Consider the following 21,229-nt stretch of genomic DNA (forward strand, 5'->3'; position numbering starts at 1 on the left):
TGGGGGCTTCTACATGGGAATCTGGCGGAGACACGTTCCGTCCTCGGCAGCCAGTGTGCCCGTTATGTGGGGCAGGGCTGACTGTGTGGGGTTGAGAGCTGGCTGCAGATGAAGCTCGTTGCAGCAGCAAGGGAGGTGCACTTGCTCATAATGGGGAGGCGGGGAGCGGGGAGGCGCAGAAGTGGAGCGTCTGCTCCGGGCCAGGAGGCCACTCCAAGAGCACACACACGGGGGCCTCAGTGGGTCCTCACGGCAGCCTGTAAGACAGACGTGTGGACTGCACTTTGCAGTGAGGCCCATCAAGGTTAGGTGACTTCTCCAAGGTCACACAGCTCATTGAACCCCTCAGGCGTAGAGCGTTGGCCCACGTGGTGTTTGGACAAGGCAGCAAAGATATCAGAGTCTGGTGGGCTGTGGCTGAGGAGCTGCCTGCCCTCAGCCTCACGCCTGTGCCTCATGACAGTGAAGGGAAACTAAAACTGACAAGTGGAGGGCAGGGGACACGTCTTAAAGGAAAAAAATAATACTGTTGATTCTGATATCTTTTCTGATCCCCAGCAAACCTGTAAGGCAGGCAGAGTAGGAATCACTAGCCCATTTTACAGATGAGGAAACTGAGGTCTAAGGGCCTCCCATGGATGGATGACCCGAGGACTGATCCGATATGCATTCATTCACCAAGCATTTATTGAGCACCTTCTGGATGCCAGACACCATACCAGGTACAAAATAACTATGGCTGCTACCCACACGGAGCTCTCAGGCTCCTGGGGAAGGGTGACAGCTAAGCAGGCCCAAGTAATAAAGTGTAAAGTGTGCTGTGATCCAGGAGGCATCTGGGAGTCAGGAGCATTCCATGGGTGGCCAGGGAAGGCTCCCAAGGAAAGGACACTACCCTGAGCAGGACAGAGTCATGAGGGCCCGGGGATGGAGAGTGCTCTGTCCCAGGTGTCAGGCAGGACTGGAGGGTTTGAGCAGCTGACGGATTCTATACAGACTACCAGGTCTTCAGCTCCATCAGAAGATCATTCGTGTGGCATCATACAAGTGCTTTTGTGCCGGTGGACTTCACACTCTCAAACTGAGCAAATCCCGCAGTCAGATCAAGTACCAAATTAATTCTGCAACTTAGAAGGAAACCAAGATGCCCGAACACGGGTGCTCTCATGCACCCGCCCATGAGTTGCAGGAGCAGGAGGCGATGGGGCAGGGGACGTCAGAAGAGGCAGCTGCAGTGGGAAATCTCAGAGAAGGAAGTTTAAGATCAATACCTACGAGGATGGAGCTCTGATTTTTAACCGATTTTGTTATCCCAGAATATCATCTCTCCGCACATGCTCACACGGGTCCCTTCCCATACCTTTAACCATGTCGCTCCTTACTAACAGACAGTTGTATATTTTGGTTTCTTCCATGTCCATCTTTTAGTTTAAATCCTGCATAATGTGCTGAGGAAAAAATATTTCCTACTCATATTGAGAGGAAACATCTTTCCTGATACCCTATGCCGGGTCAGATCTTCCTGCTCTAAATGTCCACAGCACCTGGGACTCCCCTCATGCCAAACCCGTCATGTTATAGAAGTCACTGATTTAATTGGCCCTCTTCCCCTGTGTCAGCTTCTGGAGGGCAGGGACCATGTCTGGATTATCCAGTGCCTGACGTGGAGTAGGTTCCCGAAACACAATTATTGGTTGGACGGATGAATGGAAGGATGGATGGATGGATGGGTGGGTGGATGGATGGACACATGGACAGACAAGTAGATGGATGGGTAGATGCATGGATAGATGGTTGAAGATCGTTGTTCCTCTTAACACAATAATCATTAAAAGTCACCAGAAGCCCATTACCTCATGCCTTCTATTGTCATCACAAATATAATTACCACTAACGATTCTCATAGCTCGTGCTGGCAGAGATGTAATTATCAGTGCCCATGAGCCATGCCGCAGGTAGCAGGGAGACAGAGAGAAAACAGCGCCTCGGGTTTAGAAAGTCCTTTGTGGTTCACAAGCACTTTTGTTCGCATCCGGCACTTCATTTAAGCATCGTAAGAACCCCCGTGAGGGAGATGCACCAGGGGAGGTGGCAGAGCATCCTGATTAAGAGTGAGTCTCTGATGCAGACTGCCCGAGTTCTAATCCCAGCTCTCCTGCTTGCTCGCTGTGTGACCTCGGGCAAGTTACTTCGCCTCTTTTGGCCTCAGTTTGCCCATATATTCTATGGGAATAACGAGACTGCCAATCTCATAAAGTGGTGGTAGGGGTTAGCAATATGTACAATAATCACTGAGTGCTTATCGTGTGCTGAGCTCAGTTCTAAGTATTCTCCATAACTCCTTTGAGCCTCATAACACCTGTGAGATAGATACTATTATTCCTTCTCCCTCTTTTAAGATAATGAAACTAAAGTTAATTTATCTCCCATTCTGCTGGGAGGTGGAGGAGCCAGAATTTGAACCCAGAGACTGTGGCTTCTGGAGCCCCGACTGCTGACTTCTACAGCATCTCTACACACAGGTGTCCCTGGTCCCTGCCTCCCCTCCGCCTCCCAGGGGCACTCTGTTGGGGTCAGAATTCATGGGCTCCAGGCATGGTACATGCTCGGGTGGCCAAGGGGCATGAGTGCTCCTGCAGGAATGGGCTGGGAACCCAAAATGACACTTTCTTTCATCTCGTGTCTCTGCTCGAGGCATCCTGTCTGCTTTATGGTTCTATTCCTTAAGATACATGTTAGCCCCAGTGTGAAAATAAGGCTTCCTCCTGCCACCTTGGGAAAAAGGCCCTCCTGGAAGGCATGACAGGGCTCTCTTGTGGCTCCAGCCCCCCCTGGCCCACAGCTAGGAAGCCCTGTAGCCGAGGAGGAAACACACCAGATTTGGACATGGTTTATAATTAGTTCCCAGTAAGCTGGAGGTAGCAGGGGGGCAGGAGAAAATGGCTCTTGTCTTGCAGGTGAGGAAACCAAGCCTCGGAAAGTGAAGAGACTTGCCCAGGGTCCCACAGCCAGGATTTCGGGGAGCTCAGATTTGCACCCGGGCTGCTCTGATTCCAGACCCTGGAATCAGAGGTCCTTCACCTCTGTCGGGCACAGTCCACTCTCCAGCCTCGACTCTTCAGAGAGAATGGAGGGAGCGCCCCCTAGGGCAAGAGGAAGGAGCCCCGGGCTGAGAGTCAGGAGACCAGCCGACCTCTGGGCTCCCTCCACTCTTGCTCTGTGTGGCTTTGGACAAGTTCCTTTCTCTCTCTGAGCTTCAGCTTCCTCACTGGGAAAATGAGATTAACTTTAAAATGCCACCTGCTCTAAACTTCTCTGCAAGAGGAAAGAGTTGTAAAGGAGGGAGAGGGGGCAGAGGAGAGGGAGAAGGGGGGACTGGAGAGACAGCTCAGTCCCGTCTTGCTCCCCCAACCCCTTTCTCCTCACTGTCCTGCACTTGGGATGGCCAGCTGTCCACGGCTGCTGGGCGGGGCCAGTCCTCGTGCCAGGTCCAGCCGAGCTCAGCAGGGGCCCTTTGTCACCCAACGCTTGCCGGGACTTGGCCACCGGTGTTGGGTGTCGGGACGGATCAGATTCTCTCCTGGCAGCCCCGCCGATGCCGCATTCCCGGCAGGGTGGCCTGGCAGGCAGAGAAGCCGCCACTCCCTGCTCATCCTGGACGGTCAGAGGGACGTGGCAGCCGCTGTCCATGGTGCTGGACTGTGGGGAGCCCAAGGTGAGGGCTCTGTGGACCCGACCTCATACTGGGGGCCAAGCTGTGAGCTCAGGGACGTCCTGGTGAATATGCCTGAGCTGGCTTCTCTGGCCAGGCTGAGCGCCTTGATCAGTGTTGTTAGGGGCTGCCGGTGGAGATGGGCGGCTCCCTCCCATCCCCATGCCTGTGGGACCCAAGTGGGGAGAATAGTGTATATCTGCGGATATAGGTAACTTGGATGGGGGAGCATCTCTGCTGGGGAGCCTGAGAGCTATGTACTTGTGGGGTGTGCCCCAGATTGTGTGGGCATGGGATATGTGTAAACGTGTTGAGGACGGTGAGAGATATAAGGGTCTGTGTGTGCAGAGGGGCTGTGAGCACAGGCACTTCTGAGGGAAGGAGGTGGGCATGTTAAGATGTGTGCCTAGAGGTGTGACTGTGTGTGACAGTGTGCATGGGGGGCCGTGTATTGTCATGTGTGTATGGCAGTGGGGTGGGCCCTAAAAGTAGGTGAGTTGAGTGTTGCAGGGCACCCTGAGCTGTGTGTGTCTGAGAGTGTGTGTACCCCAGGGTGTGTGTTGTGAAGTGAGCGTGTTATGTAGTTAGAGAGCTGAGTGTGTTGTGAGGGTGTGTTAGGCTGGGCCTCGGGGGTGGTGTTTTGTGAAGTGCCCTGGTACATTTGTATTTCCAGTGTAATGGGGCGTTGCATGAAAATCCCGTGTCAGGGTGTGTGTGTGTGCAGTGGGTGTTATTTGGGGTGGTGTGTGTGCAAGCATGTGCAGGCTGGGCCTTCCTGAGCACCTTCCCAAGAGGCCTCCAGCTCCTGACCCCATCACCACTCTGTGCTTGCCCCCACAGGAGCGGCCACCCCTGACCATGTAGATGCAAGCTCCAGGGAGCAGCATGGGCCCCACTGAATGGAGACTCCTGGGTTTACAGCCCTGAGCCCCTCTGGCCCCTGGAGCTCGCCACCGCTGTCGCCAGCCCGCCTCAGCCACCCCCGCCCCCTGGGACCCGGAGTCGGCAGCCAGGAGCCACAGCCGTCCAGTGAGGTTGTGCTGTGGACAGCCACACGGAGCCATCGCCCTGCAGCCTCTGGTCCGGCGCTGACCCTCAGTCCCACCCCAAGCAGGGACTGCGGCAAACATGGGTGACATGACCAACAGCGACTTTTACTCCAAAAACCAAAGAAATGAGTCGAGCCATGGGGGCGAGTTTGGGTGCACAATGGAGGAGTTGCGCTCCCTCATGGAGTTGCGGGGCACCGAGGCCGTGGTCAAGATCAAGGAGACGTATGGGGACACCGAAGCCATCTGCCGGCGCCTCAAAACCTCACCTGTCGAAGGTAGGTGTGGGAGACTCGAAGCCAGGCTGTGGCCCTGACAGCTGCCATGTCAGTAGGCCCCAGGGGCGATTTCATATTTAACCACAAGCATGCCTGGGACACAGCTGAAATGCCAGTATAGCCATTCTAGTGTGTTCTGGCTGAGGGTCAGCCCCTTGGGATGGGTCAGGGAAGAGGAGTCTGTTTTCTCACCATCCTGGGTTGAGGTGTGATGCAAAACACCTGCAGAGAGCACAGCGGGAACAGAGCTGGGTCAAGGCTATGTTCTAAAACCAGGTGCCAGAATCAACACGAAATAGCAGCTCACCACTGGCACAGGCGTCGCTCACCGTCCTGGAAATCTGGGAGGTGCCCAGACTGTAAGGCGGGGCCGGGAGGGAGGCAGGTGGGGCCCGAAGAGGACCCACACCTTGCTTGCCTGCAGTCAGGCTCAGGCAGGGCTCCACCCAGTCCACAGTGGTTGGACTTTGGGGTCCAGCCCCCCAGCCTCGCCCTCCCTTCCCCAGACCCCAGGACCCCCCTCATCTGAGCCTGAGCCTGAGACCACCGCATTGTTGCCACACAGCCAATTCCAGCTCCCCAACCCGTGCCGCTGGGCTGCGTCATGTTCTACTGTCCCAAATCCTGGCTCTGGTCGGGGTTCTGGGGCGGCCGTGGGCCGCGGATCAGCTGGGCAGACAGCACAGGCAGTAAGATGGGCTGTCACGGGAAGGGTGGCAGATGCCCATGTGTGTCTTGCCCTGGAGATGAGTGTGGGGCTTTCTTGCAACTGCCAAAATGAGCAGGCCTGGGACCTCTGGAAAGAGAGGATCTCAGCTTCCTGGGGCTCCTCTGGAGCGACAAAAGCCAGGCCATCTGCCACGAGGCCGAGAGAAGAAAAACCAGCCCAGCTTGGGCACCAGAGCTCAGAGTTCAGGCCTTCCCCTCACATGAGGGAGAAGAGTTCCCGACATGAACCCAAAAGACGTGGATGTGAGGCTCCGCCTGGCGTTCCCCAATCCTCCTACTTTGTGCAAAGAGGCTGCACCGAGCCTCAGTTTCTTCCTCTGGAAAATGGGTCCAGTGCCTACCTCACAGTGCCTAGTGGAGGCCTGAGCATACAGTAGGCACTCAATAAGTGGCAGCCATTATTATTCTAAGGAGAGTGAGTGGCAGTCCCTTCCCCATGTATCTGAATTATTATCCCCATATGACAGTTTAGAACTCTGAGACTGGACGTCTCTCCTACACTGTCCCCTAACTCCAGCCCCTGTGCCTGGGCACTGGTGGGCGCCAACCCTGGACCCATTTCCTGCCCAGGCTGCTTGTGGACCCAGCCGCCCAGCTGGGGCCAAGCGGTCCACCCAGTGATTGCTGTGCCCACACCCGCTGTGCCTGGTGGCTCTGGGTGTCCGTGTCCCTTTGTGTCTGGGGCCCTCCTCTCTTGGGTCAGGAGGAAAAGCTAAGACTGGTCCTCCATCGCAGATTGGCTGCCATCTCTGACTCGGGCCCGCGTGCTGAGCCCGGGCGGTTTAGAAACACCTTTCTTTCTCGGTGTTTAGTTTTGTTTTGTCAGGGAGGGTGGAAAGAGGGGAAGCATCTTTTCTGTGCAAGTCTAGGTCAGGGCTTGAGAAGGCCCACATGGGGCCCTGAGAAGGCAGCGGGCTCCGCCTGGGGGCTTCTGGGCCAGCCTTGTGCGACCACCAGTCTGTGGCAGGATGGCCCAGGCTCCCTGTTGCCGTTAGGTCGGCACACATGGCCTGCTGGGAAGCAGGGTGGGTCCGTGGTCTTTGCCTTTTGTGTGGGACCAGGAGAGTCTCCTGAGTTAGGAATTCAAGTGTCTCTGGGCCCCGGACTCTGTTGAGGGCCTGATGGAAGCCATGGCCCCTCTCCGCAGAAAAACAGCCAAGTGCATGCAACAGATGGAGCTCACACCGTCGGCAGGTTCACAGAGCCCCTCAAAGCCAGGCCATGGACCCCGGGTTAAGACGTCTGCCCTCCCCGCCCACCTGACGGGCTCTCAGACCCTGGGACGTGGAGCAGTGTGTGGCTGCACTCCGGCGCTGTGCAGGGCCATTACCAGCTGGCTCGTTGTGTCCCCTGTGTCCTTCTGGGGAGCATGAGCACACTGAGGCAGGAGTCCTGCCCCTCTCCTCTCTACGTCTGTTGCCCAGCCTGGAGCCTAGCACAGAGGAGGATGGATAATTGCCCAGTAAAACCCTGAGACATGGCCACTGAGTCCCAGCCCACAGGGAGCAGCTCAGACGTCTGAGTAGATAATCCAGACTCAGAGCAGCAAGGCCTCGGAGCTCAGAGGAGAGGTGAGGCAGGTGGGCTGTGAAGGTCAAGGAAGGCTTCCTGGAGGAGGTGTTCAACTTTGGCCATGAAGGAAAGAGAAGGGAAAGCATGTAGCATGGCAGAGAGCAGCGTTTCTTAGACAGAATTCCATCGAATACCGGTGTGCTGCAAGAAGTCAGGCGTTATGTGAAAAATGAAGGGGCCTCGGTTTTCTCATCTGTAAGTGGAAAGAATGATGACAGCTTTGTCTGTAGCTCTGCCTCTCGTCTGCCCTGTGGGTGCAGCTTTCAGCCTTTTCTCTGACCTCCCCAGGCCTTGGTTCCCTAATTTTTTGTGACCAAATGAGATCTCCAATGGGAAAGATCCCGAGAAGGAGGAGAGTGCGTAGGAGGATTCCCCAGAGCCTCTGACGCACTGGTCCCAGAAGGGACCTCCCAGTGGAGCTGCAAGAGCCTTGGGGAGGGGCGGAACAGCATAATGCTGCAGACCCCAGACTTGGGCAGCCTGGGTTCAAATCCCGCTCTGCCATTTACCAGCTCTGGGACGTTACTCAACCTCTCTGTGCCTCAGTTTCCTCTTCTGCAAAATGGGGACAGTAACAGTGGCTGCTTCATAGGGTCACGGTGAGGACAAGGTGAGGTAGCTTAGGACAGCACCTGACGCTTGGGCAGTGCTGCGTGCTAGGATCAGCCTTGGAGACCAGACACCTGTTTCCCCATCAGTAAAAGGGGCCGTGAGCATTGCATGAGGTCAGGGCAAGTGCCCCGCACATAAGTGCTCAACCACTGTCGGCCCTTGTTGTTTTCATTGTGATTATCGCTCCTCTGGAAGAAGCAGTCACATTCTCCAGAACAGCCAGAGTCTGACTCTTGCAGTGTCCTGGCCAGTGTCCCCAGTGGTGCAACGCTGCTCACCAGGCTGTCCTGCTTCCTGGTTACACGTGTTCCTGGAAGCAGGGTGGTTATCCCATTTTACAGATGGGAGCCGGGGGCTCGACGTCGGCACCACGGTTCACATCAGAGCAAACTCTGAACAACAGCCCCGCCGGCCATCACACCAGGTGTTTCCACGGCCCCGAGCCCAGGGTGTGCACCTGGGAACGGTCCTCTGAGGCCACTCTCTGACTGATGAGCGCCTGCGTGGGGGCCACCGGGGAGCTTTGCTTTGTTCTCTCTCATGTGCAGCACTTGACCTGCCCTGTTTGGCCCGCTTCTAATTTAAAGAAATGCTTGGCCTCCAGCCCCCAACTTAATAGCCACGTGGTCTGGGGTTGTGCCAGCTCCAGACAGGATTCAGGTTGGCTGTTCCCCGCACCCCCTGCCCCTAATCTGCTGACGTGGGCAGGGAGCCCGGCCTCTGAGTCACCCTACAGGAAGCTGCTCGGGCTACGCATAAATCAGCCTTCCTGGTCACATCAGCTAATTTAGCCAGAAAGGTCTCTGCAAGTGATAGAGGGGGTTTGAAGCAGTGGAAATAAGCTCCCACCCAGGGCTCTGTGTGCTGCCAGTACAGGCCATGGACTCAGCTCCCAGGGGCCGGCACTGTTGGATTTTCCACCTGAAGGAAACCTGGCCCCTGTGAGGCCAAGGGGGCCTCGCCCGCATCTGGGCTCCATTCCCTTCCTCTCCCGCTCTTGGTTCTGTTCCATTCTGCTAATGCCTTTCCCTGCTTGTCCTTCCTGGCTCCCTCTCCTTCCACACCCTTCCAGCCTAGGATGGTAGAGCCCCAGAAACTCGGGTTGGAACCCTGACTGGCTTACTCTTCAAGGGACACTGGGAGAGCTCAGGGTAACCTCTCCGAGCCTTCATTGCCTCATCTGTGAAGTGGGGGTGATCGTGCCCCCACCTCACAGGATGTGTGAGTGTTGGATCGGATAATCCACAGGAGGGCCTCGGTGCCGAGTATGGCAGACCCCAGACACTTACAGAATGATGCTCATTGTCATTGTTATTATTGTCCCTAACTACTCTTTTAAGAAACAACATGCATGAAAGAATTGGGCAATTAAATAAGACGGTGCCAGACAGAGAGTTACTGTGCTGTCACAGGAGGCTTCCCGGAGTAGACGACTTCGCAGTGAGTCTGGAAAGATGGGTCGTGGGAGTTGGGGTGGCCACTGAGACCCTGGAGGCAGGAACTGTTTGTTACTCTCCTCCTGGTGCAGTGCCCGGGGGTTTGTGACATGCTGGCAGGAAGGAAGAAGGGAAGGAGAAAGAAGTGGGGGGGGACACCCCGGCCACTCCCTGAAGCCTGGGGACAGGACACAGGACACCTTGTGTCACCCGTGGAACCATTGGCTTCTGTTCCCCGAGCCCAGAGTGGTGCTGTCATGAGCTGCTGGGCACGCACGGCCCTCATCCTTCACTTCCTGACCCTGCTCCTCAGCTGGCAGACAGGGCCTGGGACGGGCCCCATGGGGTGCTCCCGCATCGCGTGTTTCCAGGTGGGGGAGAAAAGGGAACAAAGAAGATGGGGCAGCAGCGGGGGAGGAACCGGATACTTGGGAGTGTTGTGAAACGGAACCTCCGGTTAATTTTGTATGAATCCTACAGCCTGCCCGAGTGGAGGAGAGAGAGGGGCGGGGGGAGGACAGGAGACAGACCGTGGGGATTGCGCCCCGTGCTGCATAAACGTGACGTTAAGTGAGAACGCCTCTCGGACTTGGCGGGGTCCATGTCATCCCCGAGCCGCCACCAGCTGGGCACAGGGGAGGGTGTGAAAGTGGAGAGTGGGGGCCTCCGTTTGTCATTGTGCCACCCTATTTCTCTGTGTGCTCCGTCTCGGCAAGGATTGCTGGGGCCCTAAGGGGTAGACAGGGAAACTGAGGCAGCCACAGATCCAGCAGTGTCCCAGGCAGGGTGAAGCTGGGGGCCACTCAGACACGGGGTCCATGTGGGGAGTTCGCAGCCTGGCCAGAGATGAGCAAGAGCGCCTCCCCCCAGGTCTTCATATGAAGTGACCCAGGCTCCGTTTTCCGGCCCAGGACTGTGGCAGGTGCGATGCCTGGAGGAGAGAAACTCATCACGGTATTTAAGAGGCTCAGGAAAGGAAGCCGCCTGCTCAGAGATGCACGCAGGGCTGGAGGACGGAAGGCACTGAGACAGGGGAGACCTCCTGGACTCGCCTCTGTCACCAAGCAGGCTCATGACCTCAGTTTTCTTATCTGTAAAACGGGCATTGTGTTACTTCCCTCTGCCATTTTGAGATAGTGAGTCGAAACTGCTTTGAAAGTTTTCTACAAAAGAATCCTCATCTTCTGGTATTTGCTGACGGTTTCTATCTATTAGGATTCTATTTGACAGAAATTCATCTCAAACTGGCTTATTCAAAAATGAGATGTTCTGGTTTGTGCAACTGAAAAGTCCAGGGGCTGTTCTGCCGTCAGGCGTGGCTGGATCCAGGGCCTCCAGTGCTGCAGCAGACCTTTGTCCATCCTTCTCCTGCCATCTTTCGCCTCCACCGTCCTCTGCGTTGGCTTCATTCTCAGGCAGGCCCTCACCTCATGGGGGCCCCAGCCACTTCAGGCTAACAGCCTCCCATCCCAGCCGCCCCACAGCTAAAGGCACCTCTTTCTCAGGGTGCCCCCCTTTAAGTCTGAGAACAGACTCTCACTGGGCCACCTGGAGTCACATGGCCAGTCTTGAACCATCCCTGTGGCCAGAGGATGGACTCGGCTAATAGGTCGGACCAGCTCACATGCTCACCCCAGAGCGGGCGGGTTGGTCCCTCAGATCACATGGAGACTGGGGAAACGCAGGGGATGGAGGACAAGCCACGTATGCTTGTGGGCCTACTGTGTGGAGGGCCCCTACTGTGCGCATGCTGAGGAGGGCCTGGGTGAAGAACAGCCGTGCTCCATGCCTCTGAGGGGTGCTCGGCCCGGAGGGCGAGAAAGGACAGAATCAAGGAGGCAGCTGGGGAGAAGGGCCGGATCCAGGAGCATCAGATTCGGAGTGACCACAGCCAAACCGCAGCCCTGGGAATAATCACCCAGGGTCGTGGGCATAAGCCGGGCCTGTCCGGGCGAGGCTGGTCCACAGCCAGTGTCCCAGAAGTGAAGAGCCCAACTTGGTGTCATGGTCGAATCCTGGCTCCGCTTCTTTTCCAGCTGTGGAACGTTGGGCCGGTTGTCTAACTTCTCTGTGCCTCAGTTTCCTGATTGGTGCCCGGGAATAATAACAGTGCCTCTCTCATACGGTTGCTGTAAGGGTCAGGGTAACATGCGTAAAGGGCCGGTGCCAGTGTCATAGGGCAGGTGCCACACCAGGGACTTTAAGGGACAAGCTGAGTGTAAATTGGTGGAGAAGAGAAAGGCATCTTATCTGGGCAGCTCAGTGGGCTTAGATGGCACGCGCGAGGCTCTGGGTTAGAAAGAAAAAAGTCCACCCAGTATTGGATTTGCAGTGCTTACACACACACACACACACACACGCACGCACACACACACACACACCCCAATCAGGAAAAATAAATCCTTTAAAAGCACAGCTTTCTGTGAAGGTCTGATGACTCACGTGTGGACGCGTTCCAGAATGCCACCCGCACGTCTTTGCGAATCGCCAACAAACCCACACGTTGACTGAGGCCTGCTCTCCGTTTCCCAGGCCGGGGCAGCCGAGTCTGCTGGGCAAGCCGTCCTTCGGGCCTGGGGTGGCCAGGGGAGGCAGGACGGGGAGGGAGAGGGCCTGACCTCCAGCTGACCGCCGCATGGAGTCCAGCAGGACGAGAGGGACTTTGTGGCCCACGGATGGCGCCGCTGGGCCTGGGAGAAGCTTCGACAGCCAGGCACCCAGAGGGGTGGGGGACGTGGGCGGTGGGGGAGGCAGACCCATCACACAAAAGTCTAAATGCCGAAGCCACCCCGTGACTGTGGTTCCCTGAGTTCACACTCATCAGGGCCAGGCCCTTGCGACGCATCGACTTGCGTGGTCCTCACAGCAGCTCCTGGAGCGGGAAACGAAGGCTCTGAGAGGACGCGGGCCCCGATTCTTGCTCTGAAAGCATCTTTGCTTTGCAGAATAAATGTGGTCTAGACGCTAAGTGCCTGCCGCGTGCTCAGAAAAGAGAAGGAATGAGAGGAGCATTAACTCTGGACTGTCCCAGCTCCGCCACCAAGACCTGGAGCAAGTCACTCCCTCCCTCTGAGCCTCAGTTTCCCTACCTGTAAATGGTATGAAAATAGTGCCCGCCTCCCGGAACCAACATATACAGGTGTTCAATGCACATCCCCAGTGCTTCCTCCGCCTCTCCCATGCCGGGCAGAGGTGTGGGCTGACACACATTCATTTGTTGAACCAGTATGTGTTGTGTACCTACTATGTGCAGGCTTGGGCCACGTTGTTCCTCTGGGAAGAGAGGTTCCGTCTGCTCCTCAGGAGCAGCGTTGGTGCGACAGGGCCGGGACAGCCTTCCAGGATCTTCCCTCTGGGTCCAAGGAGCAGGGGCAGAGGGGGAAGATTTTCAGACAGGAGACAGCTTCAGGGGCGCAGAAGCAGGCAGGGACCAGCAGGAAAGATGGCAGCCGGGCGGGGGCCAGGACTCAGGCCAGCCAGAGGGGGCGAGGAGGAGCCCCTCCAGAAGCCTGTCCCCTCCAGGGCTCCCCAGAGACGCCCAGGAAAGAGGGAGGCAGAGCTGGGCTGTAACCTGCCGCCGCCCAGAGACTCTCCCCGTCTAGCTGTGTTGCTGGTTCCTGGCCGTGACGGCAGTCCAACAGACGCTAGAGACTCTTAGCCCAGCCTGAGCACTCACGGCCAGCCAGGCTCTCTGCAGAAGCTTTGCGGCATCGCCTCGTTTAATCTTTGCAAACCCCTGTGAAGCAGGAGCTGTTCGTGTCCCCAGCTTACAGATGAGGAAATCGAGGCACAGGGCACCGCCACGAACGAGGGGCCCAGCCAGGACTGGTCCCCAGGCAGGCTCGCTCCAGAGTGTGCACACGTAACCTCCTTAATCTACTGCCTCCTGTTGACAAAAATAACTCTGCGGCAAGAGGGAGCGTGCTGAATTTCGGAGGAGGGGGCGACCCCTGCCTGACCAGAGGCCACACTGGGAGAGGCTGCCTCTGAGCCAAATCTGGGACAGGAAGGAGTAGAATATGCAGAGATGGGGAGGAGAGCACATTCTTAGCGGTGGGAAGCAGCATGAGCAAAGGCCCTGAGGCAAGCACTGGCCATGCATGGGGAGAAGTGAGGAATCCCCTGAGCCTGGGGCCTCGGCTGTATCTAAAGGGCAGAGGACTCCAGCCCACAGACTGTGGACTGATTTTTAGACTCTGGTTTTTGTTGGTTTTCTCCTGCTGTGTGTGCAGCTTGGGTGATAATGCTCTCCGTATGAGTGCTAACTGAGCTGTGAGCTCGGGGAGGGGGAGGCCCTGAACACAGCTCCTCTCCAGGGCCAGTAAACCAAAGAACTGGCTAAACACAGGGAAGCTGAGGCTTGGGAGGTAGTTCTCATACTGGGTTCCCTGGGGTTCCGCAGGAGGCAGGGAGATGCTGAGTGGGTGGGGCTCTGGGCGTCCTGCCCCACCGTGTACCAGGGCTGCTCCTTTTTTTATCTGTTTTGCATGGGGAAGCATCTGGTAAGATTTTTTTTTAACAAAGCATTCAGAAAAAAGAAAAGAAAAGAATTTTGGAAACTTCCGATGCTGGAAGAAAGGTGCTAAACTAGAGTGTCTCCAAGCCTGGGTTGGGGCCCACGTTACATAAGTTCTCAGGCCTCGGGTCTGACATCTGTCGAATGGATTGGGGCGTGTCCAGCTCCCGGGGTCCACACTGGTCTGTGGATTAAAAGGGAAAACACACAGGGTGCAGGCCCGCAGGGCCCTGGTGGAGGGGGCGGGTTGTCTTGCAGCCGCCTCCCTGCCCCCAGCTGTGGTCAGGCCTCGTGTGCTGGGCCCCCCAGGGGTGCAGGAAAAGGACGTTCAGTCCCCTCACCTGTGTGAGAGGACGCTCTGAGCTGGGAGGACTCAGGTGGGGACCAGTCTGACTTTGGTCCTTGTTGACTGGGGCCCCCTCCAAGCTCCTCCCCAATCCTGTGCCTCTGTCTCCCCATGTGGGAAATACAGGGCACGGCTCTGCTGGTCTCTGAGGCTCCTCCAGACGCAGCCATTCTGGAACTGTGAGCCCCAGCACCCCCGCAGCCAGACATCAGACTGCAAAGGGTGGCCGACTCGCAGCCAGACCCCAGCTCTCTGTCCCCTGAAAGGCTGTGACCTCAGAGCCTTGGGCTGTGGCTGAGGCCCCGTCACAGCCCGTCCCTACCACGTGGCTTCAGACCCCTACCCACAGGCTTCCACAGGCCCGTGCGTGTCCCCTGGCCACAGTTCCCTGGCTCCCAGAGGTCCAGGGGCCTGGACACCAGTTTCTGATGACATCACCTCCCTGAGTCTCGGTTTCCTCAACCATCGGGTGGGCTGAGGGGGAGAGATGTTGCTCAGTACTGCAGCCTGGACCCTCTCTAGTGCTAGGACAACCTCAGCTGTCCACCCAGCCTGGGTCCCACAGAGGCCCTGAGTTCAGCTGGAGGACGCTGCACAGCCTTTCCCTGCGGCCCGCCTGTCACACGAGAGGCCCCGAGGGGGCAGGGAAGTTATTTATACAGGGCCCCCTCACCCCACAACGATTATCTTACTCCCCCTGGCGCGATCCAAGCCTCTGCTGTGGTTTCAGATCTGGAGTTATTTACAGTCGGTGGAAATGAGCAGCTCAGCCGATGGTTCCCTGGTCCCCGCCTGCCGGCGTCAGCTCCAGCTCCACCCCACAGGGTGGCCCCCTTGACATTTCCATGGTCCCAGCACATGGTTCCAGGGACCGTTCCTGAGCAGAGAGGACTCTGCTGTTTCTGTGGGACGGCTTTAGACAAGATACCGTGGGGCTGAGAGGTGGGCGTGAGCCCTTCCAGCTGGAGGATCTGGGAGGGCTGACGGAGGAGGCGGTACTCGGGCAAGATGTTGAGGGGCAGACGAGGTTTGCAGTAGGAAGGGCACACAGGTAGAGGGAACAGAATGGACGAAGGCACGGAGGCAAAGAAGAAGGGTGTGTAGTGGAAGAGCCGATCTTTCTGTCTGGCTGGGGCTTCGGGGAGGAAGGGACTAGAAGTGGTGATAATAATTAAGAGCAATCGCACACTATAGGTGTTCCAGACACCATCCTAAGAGCTTCACTACCCCCTTTGATCCTCCCAGCAACCTTATGAGGTAGGCACTGGTATCAACCCCATTGTTACAGAAGAGGAAACTGAGGCACAGAGGAGGTAAATCCCTTGCCCACGTTCACACAGCTAACAAGTAGAGGACGTGGGTTTGGACGCAGGCAGATAGCTGCAGAGTCTCTAGTAGGGACCCCTTTGAAAAGCTCTGACTGCCGAGCCTAAAAGTTTGGGCTTAAGTTCAGAGGCAGGAGGGAGCCCTTGCCGACTCCTGGGCAGAGGAGAGTGTCGCTGGGACGCTTGGTCCGGCAGCCGTGAGTTGGGTGTGGAATGGGGAGACACCCCAGGGGTAAAGCCCGTGGGGAGTGGGGAGAGGCGTCTGGAATGAGGTGACAGGGCCGGACCAGGGACGGGGACTGGCGATGCAGAGGAGAGGGCGCGGAGCAGCGGGACGCAGCCTGTGGTAGGTGGTCAGCGGGGAGGGGTGTCAACACAGACTCAGTTTTCAAGACAGCTGCTGGCCACTTGTGGCAGAAACGGGGCCAACGAGGAGAGGAGCGGTGTCGGGTGAGGTGGGAGGTCTGTGCTGAGCACCAGGCATTCCCCTGCCTGGGGACAGGACAGTGGGCCTGGAGCCCTGGACAGAGGCTGGGCTGGGGATGAAACATCCAGATGACAGAGATGTCTATAGGGAAGTCCTGTCTCTGCTAACAAGCCCCCACTTACCCAGGGGGGCAGAGATTTGGGCCTGTGTCATTCACTGCTGTATCCTGCCACCTGGAACAGCATCCAGCACAGAAGATGCTTCATAAGCGTGCAGGAGTAAATTCACCTGGGGCCCTTGTCAAGCACAGGTCCTTAGGGAACCCCAGCTACAAGGGAGCAAGCAGCAGGCAAAGCAAAAGTAAGAGAAGTAGAAGGAGAGGGTCACCTGCAGGTAGGGCATGATCAGGGTGTCTGACACTGGATAGGCAGTCAGACATAGGAGCTGCCACTGAAAGGGTTCAAAGAGGACAATGAAGGAGTAACAGCCTCAAGGGCAGGCTGTGCGATGAGCTCCTGGAAACCTCTGCTGGACACAAGAGCAGAATGGAGCATTCCCTGGGGCTACCCTCCGCCTCTATACCAGCTGAGTCAGTAAGCGGATGGGATGAGGGCCTGAGGGACTCATGGATCCACAGGACCACAGGTCTGGAACAGCTCTCAGGGAGCATCTTATCCAGCAATCCCAGGGTGCACATGGGGACACTGAGGCCCAGGAGGGAAGGGACCTGCCCAAGCGCACAGTGGGTGAGGCCCCGACCCAGGGCTGGGGCCCTCGAGTCATCCCTGGACGTCATGAAGGGGACACACGTGCCTCCTCCCTGGCCTCCGTCACAGCCTCCCGCCTCCCCCAGGCCCTCAGCTCTCTCGCCCATCCCTTCCTTGCTATGGTTGAGTTTCCGGGGCCGCCATGACAAAGAGCACAGACTGGGTGCTCAGCTGCAGACACACACTGTCTCCCAGTCTGGAGGCTGTGCTGGGAGATCAGGGCGTCGGCAGGCTTGGTCCTCCTGCGGGCCTGGAGGGAGAGTCGGCTCCAGGCCTCTTTCCTTGCCTCGGAGGTGGCCGTCTTCTCCCTGCGTCTTCACGCTGTCTTCCTTCTGTGTGTGTCTGTCTCGTGTCCACGTTTCCTCTGTAAGGACACCAGTCATGTCGGACTAGAGCCCACCCTAATGACCTCGTCTTTGCTTAGTCACTGCTCCCCTCTGCCGTGACCCTGCCTCCCGCTATGGTGCCATGCTGGGGTCCTGGGACTTAGGACATCAAGTTGTGGATTCAGGGGAACACAGTTCAACCAGAACGTTTTCCCTTGAGACAGTCACTTCTGCACTTGGAGCCACAGCTTCTCTCCTGTAAAGTGGGGGCGTAAACGGGACCAGACGAGGACGGTGGTGAGGGCAGACGAGCTCCAATCTGTGTGGCCACGTTTGTCTGGAGACCCCTCCCCAGTGGGTGTTAGGAGGTAGCAATGCCACCCGCACATCAGGCAGCAGACGTCCTGGGTCTGACTCCCGGCTGTGCCGCTTCCTTCTTCGCTGTGTTGTGCCGAGCAAATGACTTCACCTCTCGGAACCTGGTTACTCATCTGTGAAAAAGCACTTACTCCTGGGCCACTGTAAGGAATAAATGAGCTGGTGCAAATGAGAGCACACAGCACAGTGCAGGAAGCCCGCAGAGAAAGGAAGCAGCCTTTATTATTGTTACTATTGTCATCATCGTCATCAGTGTTAACATATGATAGGTTTACAAAGCTGAGGCCCAGAGAGGGACGGATCTTGCCCAAGCTCACACAGCCATTTGGCACAAAACCGAATGAGAACTCGGGCCTCTCAACCCTCAGTCCCAGCTTTTTTAACCACATCCCTGTGCTATATTTAAACAACAAAAAAAAGTAATTCCTTAATGCCCAACATTAGGAGAGCAATTAAGCCCCTTTCAGCTTCTCCATGTACCTCACGGAACAGTAGGAAAATGACAGTTACAGGGAACGTGGAGCAGCATGGATGAGGCTCTTTAAAGCAGGCCATGTGAAGAGAGCGGGGTTTTGCACTGCGCGTGGCGACGGCGCCACGAAGACAGAGGCAGGGAGGAGGCTGCAAGGAAACATCCCGAGGGGCCGGGGCTGGGGCCGCGGGGTGAGATCAGGGGCGGTGGTGTCTCTCTTAGCCCGTCTTTGTGCCTTGGGGGGACATCCTTCTTAGGAGGGTCAGCTAAGGCGGACGGGGTGAGCAGCAGGAGCTGGCCGCGCCTGTGAGGACGGTCCCTGGCAGCTGGGAGTGGCCCCCCAAGCTGGGGCAAAGGCTGGAAGACTTAGCTCGGTTCTCCAGAGGGAAGTTGGGACGTGCAGGCACAGATGGCAGGACTGACACTACAGATGTCCCTTTGGGGAATGTGGGGTGAGGAGAAATCCTCTCTGGCCTTTTTTGGGTCCTTGTGTCACTCGGTGCCAAGCACTGCTGTGCAGGTAAACGTCTTACACACGCTTTAAAAAAAAAACAAACAAAAAAACAAAAATCATCATTGCTTACAGTCCCAGAGTCTTTAAAAAGAGTCCGGGGCTTAATCCTGACATCAGTGAACCGAAGGACCAGCCAGGAGAGGCAGTGGGCTCAGAGCAGCACGGCTGCCCCCCCACCTACCCACACAGCGCCCCCACCTTCTCCAGGGAGGGAAATGAGTGAATGAAACGTCCGTCCTCTGCCTGAGAGGCCTCCTTAGAGGTTCTCCCAGGAGGACACAGACATCCCCGAGTGAAGAGGATCTTAGGGCAGAGTGTTCTCAAGTTCCCCTAAGGGCAGGCGAGGGTGAGTAGGGACCCTCAGGAGGTGGGAGTGGCCCACGTGTGGGAGAAGTACCTCTGGACCTGAGGCCTCCTCTCAGCACTGGAGGCAGAGTGGGCATCCTAGGCCTAGTGAATGCACGGTGTCCTGGGGCCCCGTCGACCCCGCAGGAGGACGCTGTAGTGAATGCACGGTGTCCTGGGAGCCCGGTCGACCCCGCAGGAGGACGCTGTAGTGAATGCACGATGTCCTGGGAGCCCCGTCAACCCCGCAGGAGGACGCCATAGTGAATCCACGATGTCCTGGGGACCCCGTCAACCCCACAGGAGGATGCTGGAGCCCTCTTGTGGCTGCATGTCTCTGGCTCATGGCCACAGATGGCCAAAGTGAAGAACCAGACCCCCACCTGAGCTCCTCCAGCTGCCCCCTTACTGGTCACCATCTGGTGGCCAGCAGAAGGCTCAACCTAGGGCAGGCCAGGTGGTCCAGTTCAGAAGGGAGCCCACGGGGAAGTCTGCCCTGTCCTGCAGTAATAGCCGAGCTGGTGACCACCTTGGACAAAGTGGTATGCCAAGATGCCTCTATTATCCCTATTTTGTAGATGAGGAAACAGAGACACAGAAGGAGTGACTCACTTGTCCGACTCACACACCTGTGGGAGTAAAACCCTGGGCCTGGATGGGGCCACACCTCGAGCCCTTAAGCGGCTGTCACACAGGGATGGAGGGCACCCCTAGGGCCCTGTGGTCCCCACAGAGTGGTGCTGGTACTCTGGCCCCAAAGCCTGGGAGTTTTCAGTTGCTGCCAAACACTCTGGAGGTCAGGCCCAAATATGAGAGGGAGGGATGGGGTGGGGGACAGGCAGACACCCCATCTGTCAACGGGATGGCCAAGAACTTGATTCTGCTTTCCAGAGCTCCCTCATCTGCCTCCTTCTGGCCGGCTACGTTCTCAAGGGCCTCTGGGTCTGGGCCTCGTGGACTCTAAAAGATGAGCCCAAAATCCGAGACCTAGGGTTTGGAGGCTTTTAGCCCTGGAGCCTTTTAGGGCCTGGACGTGGAGCACCAACTGAGGGTCCCATGTCAGCAACTCTACTCACTTGCTGTGTGGCCTCAGTTTCCTCGTCTGAAAAGTGGATTAGATATGCCTACCTACAGGGTTGCTAGGAAAATTAAGTGAGAATGATGGATGTGTAAGCCCCTCCCTTCTCTATCCTTTCCGTCTCCAAGCTGTTCTCCCCACAGTGGCCAGAGTAAACTTAAATATGAAGCAACTTGTGCCACCGCGTGCTGGAAGCCTAATGGCTCCCAATGCTCTTAGAATGAAATCTAAACTCTTCACTGTGGCCTGCAAGCATGGTGTGATCCAGCCGCCACCCTTTAGCAGGGTCCTCAAGGACAGGAACAGGAGATCAGAGTCCCCAGCCTATAGAAAACCAGAGCTTCCTTTAAAACTGCAGAGCTTGCTCCTCCATTAATGCCATCTGGGACTCCAGAATAAATTGAAGATTGTAACTGAAAATAAATGATAATTATAATGTTGAGACTATAGATGCCCTGCCCCTCACTACCCCTGCCAAATGTTGACACATCCTCTGGCGGGGTATGCCCCACCCTCTGGCTGAGAATCACTACATTCCTTTAATTCATCTGTCCTTTAAAGAAGCGTTTATTATCACCTACTTGATGCTAGATGCTATCCTAGGTACTAGGGATCCAGCAGTGAACAAAGATCCTCATCCCCCACAAAGATTATGGGAGTCCAGCAAAAAATAGCAACAAATAAATGAACAAGACAATATCAGGTGGATAAGGACTTTGAGAATGACTAAGGGGAGGGGCAGCTTAGGGGGCAGTCAAGGAGGGCTTCCCTGTGGAGGTGACATTTAACCTGAGGTTCAGCTGATGTGCCGGATGCCTAAGAATTGCTTTCCGCAGTTGCCTGAGGGTGAGTTCTGGTGGGGCTCCTGCTCTTCAGTGTTGTCAGATCCCCTCTGTCCATTTCCTGGGCTCTGCCAGGCCCTGTAACCTTGATGATCTCTTTTTATATCAGTCCTGCTTTGGGAGATAAGTATTTTCAGCCTCCCATTTTATAGTAAAGAAACTGAGGCTCACAAAGGACTTGCACAGGGTCACACAGCGAGTGAGTGACAGAGTTGGGACCTGTCTTTGGGTCTCCTAACTTTCCCGGCCCTGTGCCCCTCCCCCCACCTCTTTCCTGGCTGGGATGCGTTTGGAGAAATCACAGCATCAGAAAAAGAGCCCTCGAGTCTGTTAGAAGCTGGAGCTGTCAGCTGGGAGAGAACCAGGTCCCAAGAGGCCTAAACTGTGTGCTCAGTGAGAAAAAGGAGTCACAAAACTGTGGCCCAATCCTGGAGGCATAGGCCTGTGGGAGACTCCTGGCCAAACCCCATTGCAGGAAAAAAAAAAAAAAAAATCCCCTGGAGGC

At 56.5% G+C, this 21,229-nt stretch overlaps 1 protein-coding gene across 17 annotated transcripts in view; it reads left to right on the top strand.

The window, feature by feature from the left end:
* ATP2B2 (ATPase plasma membrane Ca2+ transporting 2) overlaps positions 1–21,229 on the top strand; it is a 351,445-nt gene that overhangs the window by 229,203 nt on the left and 101,013 nt on the right. For all 17 annotated transcript variants that reach the window (XM_023619749.2, XM_023619742.2, XM_070236860.1 and 14 more), the window contains 1 exon segment: positions 4,553–5,039. In XM_023619749.2, the coding sequence (XP_023475517.1) occupies positions 4,841–5,039 (199 nt within the window). In that variant the 5' untranslated portion in view covers positions 4,553–4,840.

The sequence above is a fragment of the Equus caballus genome, chromosome 16 (assembly GCF_041296265.1).
Source record: "Equus caballus isolate H_3958 breed thoroughbred chromosome 16, TB-T2T, whole genome shotgun sequence".
In the NCBI taxonomy this organism is placed as follows: Eukaryota; Metazoa; Chordata; class Mammalia; order Perissodactyla; family Equidae; genus Equus; species Equus caballus.